This window comes from Bufo gargarizans, chromosome 6, assembly GCF_014858855.1.
Source record: "Bufo gargarizans isolate SCDJY-AF-19 chromosome 6, ASM1485885v1, whole genome shotgun sequence".
Taxonomy (NCBI): domain Eukaryota; kingdom Metazoa; phylum Chordata; class Amphibia; order Anura; family Bufonidae; genus Bufo; species Bufo gargarizans.
In genome coordinates this window covers 181,569,091-181,583,727 of record NC_058085.1, presented here as the reverse complement: position 1 = coordinate 181,583,727, position 14,637 = coordinate 181,569,091, and the positions used below count along the sequence as shown (strand labels likewise).

Genomic DNA, 14,637 nt, shown 5'->3' with positions numbered 1-14,637 from the left:
CCCCTAGAGAACGACTTCAACGCGATCTAGCGCCATCAGCCCATGGGTGGAGGAGACGTGTTTAGATGTCGGTAGGTCTCACATGGCGGTGCTCATACTGAAATGCCCACCTCCTGGTGCTCGAAATTGCCTGGTTTAATAGGGATGAGCTGCAACAGCGACGCTTTAAGGCCTAATTCACACAGGTGTATTCCAGGTGTAAGAGCCGGGCCCTCACCGGCCCCTTTAGTAGAACCCCCCCCCAGATGTAACATCTAAATGACATGAAATACCTGGACATGAATAAGGAGGCGATGGAGAACAGACGATTACAATTTATTGATGATTTGGCACAAGGAATGTGAACGGTTCTCGGCACCGAGGAGGGGGGAGGACAAGACAGAGCGGGACGGTGCGAACGAGCCGCTCCGGCTCAATGATTAATCCTTATATACAGAACTCACTATTATCAACATCTCTGCTTGCTGTCAGTGAACTTAGTGTTTACAGCCAGAAATCCCACCCTGCCCTGGTCCTGCTCACAGAGCTGATGTCCTATAAGGTGAACACAAGAGCAGTGCATCTCTCATCACTGGAAACAACTGAAACAAACCCTCAGCTGTGTGAGCAGGATCACGTCGGGCCAGGTTCTTATGCAAAAATGAAACTGAAACCCAAAAATCTATCAGAAAGTTGCAGTGAAGCTTTAATTATCAGCAGCCTGTTCCAGCCCTTTAATAGGCACAATATTGGGGTCCTACATGAACAGGGACACAGAAGGGCCACATGTGATATCAGGCTGCAGCTTTACTAAAAAACACCTTAAAGATGGGGCCCATTACCTCCAAGTCAGGGCTGATCTACTTCTCCCCCCCTGCCAGTTCTTCAAGACCTAGTGACATCACTAAGGCACAAAGTGACGGTGCTGGCAGCGGCCTACCCAATGCGTCCACGTGGCTGCCCACGTTTAGGTACATGGCTAAGGAGTAAGCACCGGGGAGCAGGAAATTCTATTCACTGACTGTCACATTAAACCTTTCCTTACATGTGCTCCAGGGAACTCGGAATTCCTTAAGCTCTGGAAAATGAAGGAATAAGGATTCTGCAGCAGATCTGTTGGCACGAGGCCTGGGCCATGACAGATCAAACAATCGGGAAGAAAGCCTTGGCATGAAAGCTGAACCGTCCTTTGTGGCCGACCGCCATAACACCTCCAGTTACAAGAAAAGACACTTGAAGTGCTCCAGAAGTCCCATGGTCGAGGCAGAGGACGCCCTACTTCCTAGGAGATCAGGCTGCAGCTTCTAGCTCAGCGACTTGAGGACCCGACACGCTGGGCTCCCGGGGTCACATCTTACTAAAACATTCCTTAGCGTTAGTCCAGACCTGGATGCCCTGCAGACAATGGAGGAGACACAGCAGCATGTCACTCAGCACATCACATCCCGACCCATTCATCTTACCTGTGGCCTCCCAAAGCACAGTCTTCATATAAAAGCTTCCTGGATCTGCCGTCTTCCCCTGGACTGATAAGAGAAGCGCTCACCTTCTTGCACATGCTGATCTGCATGACAGCGTAATTGATCAGGGCCTCCTTCAGGTCCCGGTTCTTCTGATCCTTGAAGCGTTCTATCTCCAGCCAAGCGTTCTGCACAAAGTCCCTAAAAACCAAAATGACTAATATTATTACTGCCAGATTCTCATCACGTCAGGACATAGGGTGCTAAGGGGTGCTGCAAGAATTGAGGGGGTTATGGCAGACCTGTAAAGCGAAGCTTACATACCCGCTTCCCAGCACTGGATCCCTGCTCCTCCTTCTGCGATGCTCCGCTGGGCTCCATTGCTGTAGACATCTGGTATGACATTACCTACAGCCAATCACTGGCTGCGAAGGCGACTGGTTCTCCTTACGTCATGACAAATGGTCACACAATGCAGGAGATCCCGTCTCCCCCAAAGCCAGTGATTGGCTGTGGCAATGTCAGCGATGGAGCCCTCACTAACACTATCCACTGTGGACAGGGGGTAAAGTGTCTGATTGCTGGCGGTCCAACCACTTGAACCCGCACCGATCAAAAGAACAGGGAAGCCATTTTCCCCGCTCCAGCCAGGCACGCTACTCGCCTTTCTCCAGCTGTCCCATAAAGCTTGAACGGAGTGACAGCAGACATACTCCACTGCCACCAAAACAGAGGAGACCGGTCCCCCATTCTAGTGATCACACAATGGAGGGACCCCAGACCTACGCACCTGCTCTCTACGTTCTGCACCTTCAGCTGCTCCTCGCCCTCTTCTATCTGTTCCTCCAGCAGCTTGATTTTGGCCTCTCTCTGCTCCGGAGTCTCCTGACCAAACAGTTTGCTGGTCATTCCCTTTATCGAAAATGTTCTCACCGTCTGGAGGACAAAACAGAGACATAAACTGAGGGAGTGCCCCGTAATGGTGACTCCCCCATACAGGGGCAGGACTGTTCGGGCAGTGATGTCCTCACTTACCCCGGTGGCCAGCTCCTCGCACTGCTGCTTCTTCGAGGCCAGATCCAGCGCCGACATTTCCAGGTCGTACTGCATGAGCTCATGTTTCCTGCACACGGCCCTGAAAGCACAATCAGGATTACAGAACGCAGAGGACTGCTGTCTGGACTGCAGTGCGGACGGCCACCTTCACCTATACACAGGTGGGCGGTGAAACAGATTCAGGATGCAGCTCCTTCTGGGCACTACACAATGGGAAATGTATACAGCGTGTGTACTATGTGCTTCCACATCCACATGAATGTTCTGATAGTCTGGCATGTCTGATAATCCGGTACCAGAGGTTTATATACCGAGAGGTAACGCGCCTCCTGATGAAGCACGGCGGGCTGGTCTCTACTGATGGACTGTCAGGGCTGCGACGCTCCCATCTGAAAGCCCCCTGCACATAATTCAGGAATATTCGGGAGACAGTGGGTCACACTGATCGCTGCTAAGACCGCGGCGGCCATGCTGCAGACGCGTGACGGTACCTCAGCGCTTCAGCATAGAATAAATACTCCTTCAGCTGATCGGCGTAGTGCTCCTCCTCCTCCAGGATGTCATCAATAGACGCAGCGTACCTGCAGAGACAGGACAACATTCCCCTCATTATCACATCTAGTTACCGTCACAAAGCGAGAGGCGGCTTGCTGAGAGTTGTAGTGCTTGCTGAAGAGCGACAGGCTGCAGATCACTGCCTTAGATGATTCTGCTGATGGACTGCCGCCACAAGATGGGACTGTGGTCATCAGGATGGTAGATTGCTCATCTGAGCAGTCGCCGACAGAGCGGCAGCCGTGAAACCTCTCTGCGGCTGCTGCAATGTCCGATTGGATGCAGTTCTCGCTCTCACTTACACATCCATGTGATGTCCGGCACTCTGCAGACCGTCGCCCATCTCCTTTTCTATAGCACTCCATTCACTGCGGACAAATGAACACTGTAAATTCCATAGACACCCAACCCCCCCCGGATATTTCATCACAACCTGGGCACGCCCATCACGCCATAGGACGAGCAAACTGACCTGAAGACTCGACCATAATTGCCATGCACCTTGTACACGCCGTAGAGCCGATCGGCCACTCTCTAGGAGACACAGAAATAAATCTAACCTTAAGAAGGATCCTCAACAATCACTCCCATCATCCCTGGTGATGACGCAGCCTACACCATGTTAACCTATAAGCACGTGGCCCCAGAGATGGGAAGGTTTCTGACTCTGCCTCCTAGGTCAATCAGTTCTGCTCCCAGAGATCACTGCTGTGCTGGTACCAGGAGATCACTGGATCACTGGATCACGATGGAGGTGTCAGATCACCACACGCTTAAAAGGCCCCCACCTCTGAGGTGCCGGAGGCAGGGGCTTGCACATGAGGGACAGGTGCGCCAGTATACTCACCGCACGGACCCGCAGGAGGTGAGAGACCACGGACTGCAGCTCGTCGCTGTAATGTTTCAGCTCCGTAAAGCGTCTGCAAAACAGAAATGGATCGCTATAACCGGGAGGGGGCACAGAACACGACCCCTCCCCCACACACAAGACACCGCCAGCCATAATACAGCGGTCAGTAAGCAGGCTCCATGTATCCTTCAAACTCTAACAGACTCTGTTCTAAATGGTCAAGAGCTCTGCTTGCTGTCAGTAAATAAAATGTTTTATATACTGAAGCAGAAAATTATTTTTAACCCCTTGCCAATTTACGCTGTACATGTACAGCACTAGTTGGATATTTAAATATGGCGGCTACAATATAAAGGCGCTGAGTTTCTGCTGTTTCACAGAGCAGATACCCGGGGCGATGATCACAATGTCTACGATCAGCAATACTGCTAAACGCAGATATCTAACAGCTCAGATGAGGGGCCTGAACAGCACTGGGATCGGGGAAACCGTTCATTGGCTGTAATAGACTGGAGCTTGTACGAGGTACCCAGGCCTAGCACTGGTATATTCCACCTGCAGGTGGCAGCACTGCATTGCATTCTACTCATGTACACATCATCTAATGATTGCATAGTCAAGTCCCCTAGGGGGCCCTAAAACAAAAGTGAAAAAATAAAATAAAAAATTAAATAATTCTTAAAAACATTTATCCCATAAATAAAAATTGCCAATTTGCAGATTTTTGTAGCTTCACCTCCCCCCAAAAAAAATTTATAAAAAAAGTCAAAAAATGTACAGGTCAGTTTTAACTCATAGGGAACGCCATAAAAATGAAACCCATAAGACTAAGGCAAAACTGCATTATTTTTCCTATTCCCCACTTGGAATTTTTTCCAGCTTCCTACTATCGTATGCAATATTAAATGAGGAAATTAGAAAGTTTGTCCCGCAAAAAACAGGAAAAAAAAACAAAAAAAAAACACAGACAAGGAAAGCTGCTGTGTCTGGAAAGGGTCAAGTTATTCTGGTCACACAGCTGAGGGGTTGTGACAGTGTAGACAATCATCTGGAGCGGAACACATCAGCTCGAACTCTCGTCCTGGTAGATTATTACGACATATCATGCGGTTTACACCACAGGATTGCTGAGACATTGTAACAAACTCTCAGCTGGATGAAACAATGTATATGGAGATAGAATTATTACATTCAGCGCCAGCGAGACCGGCTCATCACCCGCCATTCATACTCACTTGTCTGGGTTTTTGACACGGAAAGTCGCATTCAGTGACTTCAGCCTGGAGTCCGTCTACAAAAGGATAACCAGAGGTGAGAAACTGCCTATAAAAAAGCGGAAGCGCCGCGTACAGCCCATACCGGGCCCGAGACCCAGCGCCTCCGTCATGACATGAGCTCATTACATACGGGGCCGGGCGCAGAGACCTCTGAATCTGCAGCACAAGAATGTGTCTGATCAGTCTGAACATGGGAAGTTACTGAGACCAGACCACGAGACTGACCCCCCATGAGGTGGGAGGCACCCAGCTATCTGCACATGTAATATGTCCATCCTCAGACTACCACCATTCATGTCTCATCTACCCACTATATTGTAGGTTACGTATACAGAGCAGTCACTGTGTACAAGCATTACTGATCCTGTACTGATCCTGAGTTACATCCTGTATTATACCCCAGAGCTTCACTCACTATTCTGCTGGTGCAGTCACTGTGCACATACATTACTTATCCTGTACTGATCCTGAGTTACATCCTGTATTATACTCCAGAGCTGCACTCACTATTCTGCTGGTGCAGTCACTGTGTACAAGCATTACTTATCCTGTACTGATCCTGAGTCACATCCTGTATTATACTCCAGAGCTGCACTCACCATTCTGCTGGTGCAGTCACTGTGTACATACATTACTTATCCTGTACTGATCCTGAGTCACATCCTGTATTATACTCCAGAGCTGCACTCACTATTCTGCTGGTGCAGTCACTGTGTACAAGCATTACTTATCCTGTACTGATCCTGAGTCACATCCTGTATTATACTCCAGAGCTGCACTCACTATTCTGCTGGTGCAGTCACTGTGTACATACATTACTTATCCTGTACTGATCCTGAGTTACATCCTGTATTATACTCCAGAGCTGCACTCACTATTCTGCTGGTGCAGTCACTGTGTACATACATTACTTATCCTGTACTGATCCTGAGTTACATCCTGTATTATACTCCAGAGCTGCGCTCACTATTCTGCTGGTGCAGTCACTGTGTACATTACTTATCCTGCACTGATCCCGAGTTCCATCCTGCATTATACTCCGGAGCTGCACTCACTATTCTGCTGGTGCAGTCACTGTGTATATACATTACTTATCCTGTACTGATCCGGAGTTACATCCTGTATTATACTCCAGAGCTGTACTCACTATTCTGCTGGTGCAGTCACTGTGTACATTACTTATCCTGCACTGATCCCGAGTTCCATCCTGTATTATACTCCAGAGCTGCACTCACTATTCTGCTGGCGCAGTCACTGTGTACATACATTACTTATCCTGTACTGATCCTGAGTTACATCCTGCATTATACTCCAGAGCTGCACTCACTATTCTGCTGGTGCAGTCACTGTGTACATACATTACTTATCCTGTACTGATCCTGAGTTACATCCTGTATTATACCCCAGAGCTGCACTCACTATTCTGCTGGTGCAGTCACTGTGTATATACATTACTTATCCTGTTCTGATCCTGAGTTACATCCTGTATTATACTCCAGAGCTGCACTCACTATTCTGCTGGTGCAGTCACTGTGTACATACATTACTTATCCTGAGTTCCATCCTGCATTATACTCCGGAGCTGCAGATGGCTGTACCTTTACTTGTAGTCCGGCCTCGTTCAGCGCCTCCTTCCAGCCGTTCTCCTGTAGGGAAAAAAAAAAAAAAAAAAAAGCAAAAAAGGGTAACACACACATAGCAGATGTAAAGTATTTGGGATCTTGCCCAGCCCCCGCGGAGCTGCACACCTGGTTAAGGAAGTAACTGAAGATCTTGTCGTGACATAGGACGGGATGCGACGCCACACGCAGAAGGAAGTTCTCCAGTCCGATCCTCCTGCGCTCCACAAAGTCAGGATCCATGTTATCAGCTGAGAGCTTGTGCCAGACGAACTCAGCCTGTGAAAACAGGGGGCAACGTGATACAACATGGGGGGCAACACGGCCCCCCGAACAGGAGCTCAGGCACCAGCTGCCTCATCTCTTCTGTCAGGAGCAGGGAATAATATGCTGACTCATCTAACACAGCACCTCCACAATGGAAAGTGCGAGGATACGGGGGTGCACACCTGCAGCATGTATATGTGGCGGGGGGGTCTCAGTGCGAGGATGTGGGGGTGCACACCTGCAGCATGTATATGTGGCGGGGGTCTCAGTGCGAGGATACGGGGGTGCACACCCGCAGCATGTATATGTGGCGGGGGTCTCAGTGCGAGGATACGGGGGTGCACACCCGCAGCATGTATATGTGGCAGGGGTCTCAGTGCGAGGATACGGGGGTGCACACCTGCAGCATGTATATGTGGAGGCGGTCTCAGTGCGAGGATGTGGGGGTGCACACCTGCAGCATCTATATGTGGCAGGGGTCTCAGTGAGAGGATACGGGGGTGCACACCCGCAGCATGTATATGTGGCAGGGGTCTCAGTGAGAGGATACGGGGGTGCACACCCGCAGCATGTATATGTGGCAGGGGTCTCAGTGCGAGGATACGGGGGTGCACACCTGCAGCATGTATATGTGGCGGGGGTCTCAGTGCGAGGATACGGGGGTGCACACCCGCAGCATGTATATGTGGCAGGGGTCTCAGTGAGAGGATACGGGGGTGCACACCCGCAGCATGTATATGTGGCGGGGGTCTCAGTGCGAGGATACGGGGGGTGCACACCCACAGCATGTATATGTGGCGGGGGTCTCAGTGCGAGGATACGGGGGTGCACACCTGCAGCATGTATATGTGGCGGGGGTCTCAGTGCGAGGATACGGGGGTGCACACCCGCAGCATGTATATGTGGCAGGGGTCTCAGTGCGAGGATACGGGGGTGCACACCCGCAGCATGTATATGTGGCAGGGGTCTCAGTGCGAGGATACGGGGGTGCACACCCGCAGCATGTATATGTGGCAGGGGTCTCAGTGAGAGGATACGGGGGTGCACACCCGCAGCATGTATATGTGGCAGGGGTCTCAGTGCGAGGATACGGGGGTGCACACCCGCAGCATGTATATGTGGCAGGGGTCTCAGTGAGAGGATACGGGGGTGCACACCTGCAGCATGTATATGTGGCAGGGGTCTCAGTGAGAGGATACGGGGGTGCACACCCGCAGCATGTATATGTGGCAGGGGTCTCAGTGCGAGGATACGGGGGTGCACACCCGCAGCATGTATATGTGGCAGGGGTCTCAGTGAGAGGATACGGGGGTGCACACCTGCAGCATCTATATGTGGCAGGGGTCTCAGTGAGAGGATACGGGGGTGCACACCTGCAGCATCTATATGTGGCAGGGGTCTCAGTGAGAGGATACGGGGGTGCACACCTGCAGCATCTATATGTGGCAGGGGTCTCAGTGAGAGGATACGGGGGTGCACACCCGCAGCATGTATATGTGGCAGGGGTCTCAGTGCGAGGATACGGGGGTGCACACCTGCAGCATGTATATGTGGCAGGGGTCTCAGTGCGAGGATACGGGGGTGCACACCTACAGCATCTATATGTGGCAGGGGTCTCAGTGAGAGGATACGGGGGTGCACACCTGCAGCATGTATATGTGGCAGGGGTCTCAGTGCGAGGATACGGGGGTGCACACCTGCAGCATCTATATGTGGCAGGGGTCTCAGTGAGAGGATACGGGGGTGCACACCTGCAGCATCTATATGTGGCAGGGGTCTCAGTGAGAGGATACGGGGGTGCACACCCGCAGCATCTATATGTGGCAGGGGTCTCAGTGCGAGGATACGGGGGTGCACACCCGCAGCATGTATATGTGGCAGGGGTCTCAGTGCGAGGATACGGGGGTGCACACCTGCAGCATGTATATGTGGCAGGGGTCTCAGTGAGAGGATACGGGGGTGCACACCTGCAGCATGTATATGTGGCAGGGGTCTCAGTGTGAGGATACGGGGGTGCACACCCGCAGCATGTATATGTGGCAGGGGTCTCAGTGCGAGGATACGGGGGTGCACACCCGCAGCATGTATATGTGGCAGGGGTCTCAGTGCGAGGATACGGGGGTGCACACCTGCAGCATGTATATGTGGCAGGGGTCTCAGTGCGAGGATACGGGGGTGCACACCTACAGCATCTATATGTGGCAGGGGTCTCAGTGAGAGGATACGGGGGTGCACACCTGCAGCATGTATATGTGGCAGGGGTCTCAGTGCGAGGATACGGGGGTGCACACCTGCAGCATGTATATGTGGCAGGGGTCTCAGTGCGAGGATACAGGGGTGCACACCCGCAGCATGTATATGTGGCGGGGGTCTCAGTGCGAGGATACAGGGGTGCACACCTACAGCATGTATATGTGGCAGGGGTCTCAGTGCGAGGATACGGGGGTGCACACCTGCAGCATGTATATGTGGCAGGGGTCTCAGTGCGAGGATACAGGGGTGCACACCTGCAGCATGTATATTTTCAATACCTCTGTTTGCAGTTTTGTTTTTACATCCAAAGAATGAAACCGCATCCTAAGACATGTCACAGCTGAAGGTTTGTTACAAAGTCTGCAGTGACGACACTGTACAGATTTAATCTCCAGGATGTAAATAAGGAATGTTCCATACACTGGCAGCAAGCAGAGATTTTTAACATGGTGCAGAAATTTTCCTTCTACAACATTACCCCGATCCAGAACCCCGCAATTTACCCTTTTCTCCGGCAGTGGGGGGACGACGACGAACGGATAGGTGATGGAGAGGTAAGTGCGCAACAACTCAAACTCGCTGTATCGCCTCCACAGGCAGTCCAGGGAGGCGTGTCCGTCACTGTGGGCGTCCAGCATCCTGGAAATAAGAGCCTTGTCAGCCAGGCCGGCTCCTCCCCCACAGGAGACGCCATGGCCGCGATGGCGCTCACCTGGTCTCAATCAAATACGCCGTGTACGTTTCCTGCATGTTCATCGCGTTCTTCCCGCTCCGCTTCTCGGCTTCTGAAACGCTGATCTCAAACTTCTTCAGTAAAGAGTCTTCCCCCGACATCTGAGAGAGAGAAAGGGTCAGTCAGAAAACCGCCAACAGGCGGCGGCGCGGAGGAGAGGACAGCCAGCCAGCCTGCGCCGGGGAGGGAGAGGGACGACAGCCAGACAGCCAGCCTGCGCCGGGGAGGGAGAGGGACGACAGCCAGACAGCCAGCCTGCGCCGGGGAGGGAGAGGGACGACAGCCAGCCTGCGCCGGGGAGGGAGAGGGACGACAGCCAGCCTGCGCCGGGGAGGGAGAGGGACGACAGCCAGCCTGCGCCGGGGAGGGAGAGGGACGACAGCCAGACAGCCAGCCTGCGCCGGGGAGGGAGAGGGACGACAGCCAGACAGCCAGCCTGCGCCGGGGAGGGAGAGGGACGACAGCCAGACAGCCAGCCTGCGCCGGGGAGGGAGAGGGACGACAGCCAGACAGCCAGCCTGCGCCGGGGAGGGAGAGGGACGACAGCCAGACAGCCAGCCTGCGCCGGGGAGGGAGAGGGACGACAGCCAGACAGCCAGCCTGCGCCGGGGAGGGAGAGGGACGACAGCCAGACAGCCAGCCTGCGCCGGGGAGGGAGAGGGACGACAGCCAGACAGCCAGCCTGCGTCGGGGAGGGAGAGGGACGACAGCCAGACAGCCAGCCTGCGCCGGGGAGGGAGAGGGACGACAGCCAGACAGCCAGCCTGCGCCGGGGAGGGAGAGGGACGACAGCCAGACAGCCAGCCTGCGCCGGGGAGGGAGAGGGACGACAGCCAGACAGCCAGCCTGCGCCGGGGAGGGAGAGGGACGACAGCCAGACAGCCAGCCTGCGCCGGGGAGGGAGAGGGACGACAGCCAGACAGCCAGCCTGCGCCGGGGAGGGAGAGGGACGACAGCCAGACAGCCAGCCTGCGCCGGGGAGGGAGAGGGACGACAGCCAGACAGCCAGCCTGCGCCGGGGAGGGAGAGGGACGACAGCCAGACAGCCAGCCTGCGCCGGGGAGGGAGAGGGACGACAGCCAGACAGCCAGCCTGCGCCGGGGAGGGAGAGGGACGACAGCCAGACAGCCAGCCTGCGCCGGGGAGGGAGAGGGACGACAGCCAGACAGCCAGCCTGCGCCGGGGAGGGAGAGGGACGACAGCCAGACAGCCAGCCTGCGCCGGGGAGGGAGAGGGACGACAGCCAGACAGCCAGCCTGCGCCGGGGAGGGAGAGGGACGACAGCCAGACAGCCAGCCTGCGCCGGGGAGGGAGAGGGACGACAGCCAGACAGCCAGCCTGCGCCGGGGAGGGAGAGGGACGACAGCCAGACAGCCAGCCTGCGCCGGGGAGGGAGAGGACAGACAGACAGCCTGCGCCGGGGAGGGAGAGGACAGACAGACAGCCTGCGCCGGGGAGGGAGAGGACAGACAGACAGCCTGCGCCGGGGAGGGAGAGGACAGACAGACAGCCTGCGCCGGGGAGGGGAGGACAGACAGACAGCCTGCGCCAGGGAGGGGAGGACAGACAGACAGCCTGCGCCAGGGAGGAGAGGACAGACAGACAGCCTGCGCCAGGGAGGAGAGGACAGACAGACAGCCTGCGCCAGGGAGGAGAGGACAGACAGACAGCCTGCGCCGGGGAGGACAGACAGACAGACAGCCTGCGCCGGGGAGGACAGACAGACAGCCTGCGCCAGGGAGGACAGACAGACAGCCTGCGCCAGGGAGGGAGAGGGACGACAGCCAGACAGCCAGCCTGCGCCGGGGAGGGAGAGGGACGACAGCCAGACAGCCAGCCTGCGCCGGGGAGGGAGAGGGACGACAGCCAGACAGCCAGCCTGCGCCGGGGAGGGAGAGGGACGACAGCCAGACAGCCAGCCTGCGCCGGGGAGGGAGAGGGACGACAGCCAGACAGCCAGCCTGCGCCGGGGAGGGAGAGGGACGACAGCCAGACAGCCAGCCTGCGCCGGGGAGGGAGAGGGACGACAGCCAGACAGCCAGCCTGCGCCGGGGAGGGAGAGGGACGACAGCCAGCCTGCGCCGGGGAGGGAGAGGACAGACAGACAGCCTGCGCCGGGGAGGGAGAGGACAGACAGACAGCCTGCGCCGGGGAGGAGAGGACAGACAGACAGCCTGCGCCAGGGAGGAGAGGACAGACAGACAGCCTGCGCCAGGGAGGAGAGGACAGACAGACAGCCTGCGCCAGGGAGGAGAGGACAGACAGCCTGCGCCGGGGAGGACAGACAGACAGACAGCCTGCGCCGGGGAGGACAGACAGACAGACAGCCTGCGCCAGGGAGGACAGACAGACAGCCTGCGCCAGGGAGGAGAGGACAGACAGACAGCCTGCGCTGGGGAGGAGGAGAGGACAGACAGACAGCCTGCGCCGGGGAGGAGGAGAGGACAGACAGACAGCCTGCGCCGGGGAGGAGGAGAGGACAGACAGACAGCCTGCGCTGGGGAGGAGGAGAGGACAGACAGACAGCCTGCGCTGGGGAGGAGGAGAGGACAGACAGACAGCCTGCGCTGGGGAGGAGGAGAGGACAGACAGACAGCCTGCGCTGGGGAGGAGGAGAGGACAGACAGACAGCCTGCGCTGGGGAGGAGGAGAGGACAGACAGACAGCCTGCGCTGGGGAGGAGGAGAGGACAGACAGACAGCCTGCGCTGGGGAGGAGAGGACAGACAGACAGACAGCCTGCGCCGGGGAGGAGAGGACAGACAGACAGCCTGCGCCGGGAGGAGGAGAGGACAGACAGACAGCCTGCGCTGGGGAGGAGGAGAGGACAGACAGCCTGCGCCGGGGAGGAGGAGAGGACAGACAGACAGCCTGCGCCGGGGAGGAGGAGAGGACAGACAGACAGCCTGCGCTGGGGAGGAGGAGAGGACAGACAGACAGCCTGCGCTGGGGAGGAGGAGAGGACAGACAGACAGCCTGCGCTGGGGAGGAGGAGAGGACAGACAGACAGCCTGCGCTGGGGAGGAGGAGAGGACAGACAGACAGCCTGCGCTGGGGAGGAGGAGAGGACAGACAGACAGCCTGCGCTGGGGAGGAGGAGAGGACAGACAGACAGCCTGCGCTGGGGAGGAGGAGAGGACAGACAGACAGCCTGCGCTGGGGAGGAGGAGAGGACAGACAGACAGCCTGCGCCGGGGAGGAGAGGACAGACAGACAGCCTGCGCTGGGGAGGAGGAGAGGACAGACAGACAGCCTGCGCCGGGGAGGAGAGGACAGACAGACAGCCTGCGCCGGGGAGGAGAGGACAGACAGACAGCCTGCGCCTGGGAGGAGGAGAGGACAGACAGCCTGCGCCTGGGAGGAGGAGAGGACAGACAGCCTGCGCCGGGGAGGAGGAGAGGACAGACAGACAGCCTGCGCCGGAGGAGCCTGAAGGGCTGGGGACGGAGGAATAGTCTGCAGGGCGCTCACCACTTCCGCCCCCTCTAGGCCCGGGGCCTCCTCTCCGGCCTCGGGGTCTTCGTTGTCAAACAGCCCGGACGGCTCCTCCTCGCCGCTCATCTCTCCGCTGTCACCCGCTTCCGGTATAAAGAGTGACCCGCTCCGGGTGTCAGACTCACAGCTGACAACTTCCGGCCGCGGACTCCACCCCGTCTCTATAGGAACCGGAATGGATGCGCTGCGCATGCGCACCAGATGAACGCTACCTCAGCTGCTGCAGAACCTCCCTAATCCAAGCACAGTGTCCTCATAAATTATCGGGGCGGCCAGCGGGGCCCTATGGGGGAGGGGCGGTCTGCGGGGCCCTATGGGGGAGGGGCGGTCTGCGGGGCCCTATGGGGATCCTGACGAAGCTGGTAGCGAATCCCGGCTCGGGCAGAGACACATAAAACGCGGTCTCTGTGATGTACGTACAATAGAAGCTCGGCGCTCCGGTCTCCGGTCCGGTGAATGAAATCAAACTCATCTGCAAGAGAGAGGAGCAGACATCCTCCTACCGAGCCTGTACTGACCCTGAGACATAAGCTGCATTATACCCCAGAGCTGCACTCACAATTCTGCTGTTATATCATCTCATACTCCTCTTACATCCAGAGCTGCACTCACAATTCTGCTGTTACATCCAGCTGAAAAACAGCCGGTTCCAGTTTATTCGTTGTCTTCAGTAAAGGCTCAGATCACGTCCTGTCTCCTCCATCTCTTCTTGTTGGACCTTGTTCGGATCCTGCCAGGATAAATAGGAGTTCTGGCCCCTTTCACACGGGCGAGATTTCCGCGAGGGTGCGATGCGTGAGGTGAACGCATTGCACCCGCACTGAATCCCGACCCATTCATTTCTATGGGGCTGTGCACATAGCGGTGATTTTCATGCTCTATATTCTGCGTTTTTCATGTAACACAAGCCCCATAGAAGTGAATGGGGCTGCGTGAAAATCACAAGCGAGTGCGGATGCGGTGCGGCTTTCGCGCACGGTTGCTAGGAGACGATCGGATGGAGACCTGATCTGTATTATTTCCCCTTATAACCTGGTTATTATCTGAATACAGACTGCATAGTACAATAGCGCTGGAGGGGTTAACAAAATAAA

The 14,637-nt window shown here is 56.0% G+C and overlaps 1 protein-coding gene across 1 annotated transcript; it reads right to left on the bottom strand.

Annotated features, from left to right (window-relative positions):
• Positions 1-299: 299 nt before the first annotated feature.
• Positions 300-13,692, bottom strand: SNX4 (sorting nexin 4). The gene is made up of 14 exons (XM_044298260.1): positions 13,520-13,692; positions 10,029-10,150; positions 9,820-9,955; positions 6,926-7,075; positions 6,776-6,823; positions 5,136-5,191; positions 3,898-3,970; positions 3,523-3,584; positions 3,353-3,418; positions 2,987-3,076; positions 2,475-2,574; positions 2,230-2,375; positions 1,526-1,640; positions 300-1,374 (listed from the first exon to the last, which is right to left on the bottom strand). Exons 1-14 carry the CDS (start codon positions 13,607-13,609, stop codon positions 1,327-1,329), a joined length of 1,302 nt encoding a protein of 433 aa, XP_044154195.1. The 5' UTR covers positions 13,610-13,692; the 3' UTR covers positions 300-1,326.
• Between the last annotated feature and the right edge of the window lie 945 nt (positions 13,693-14,637).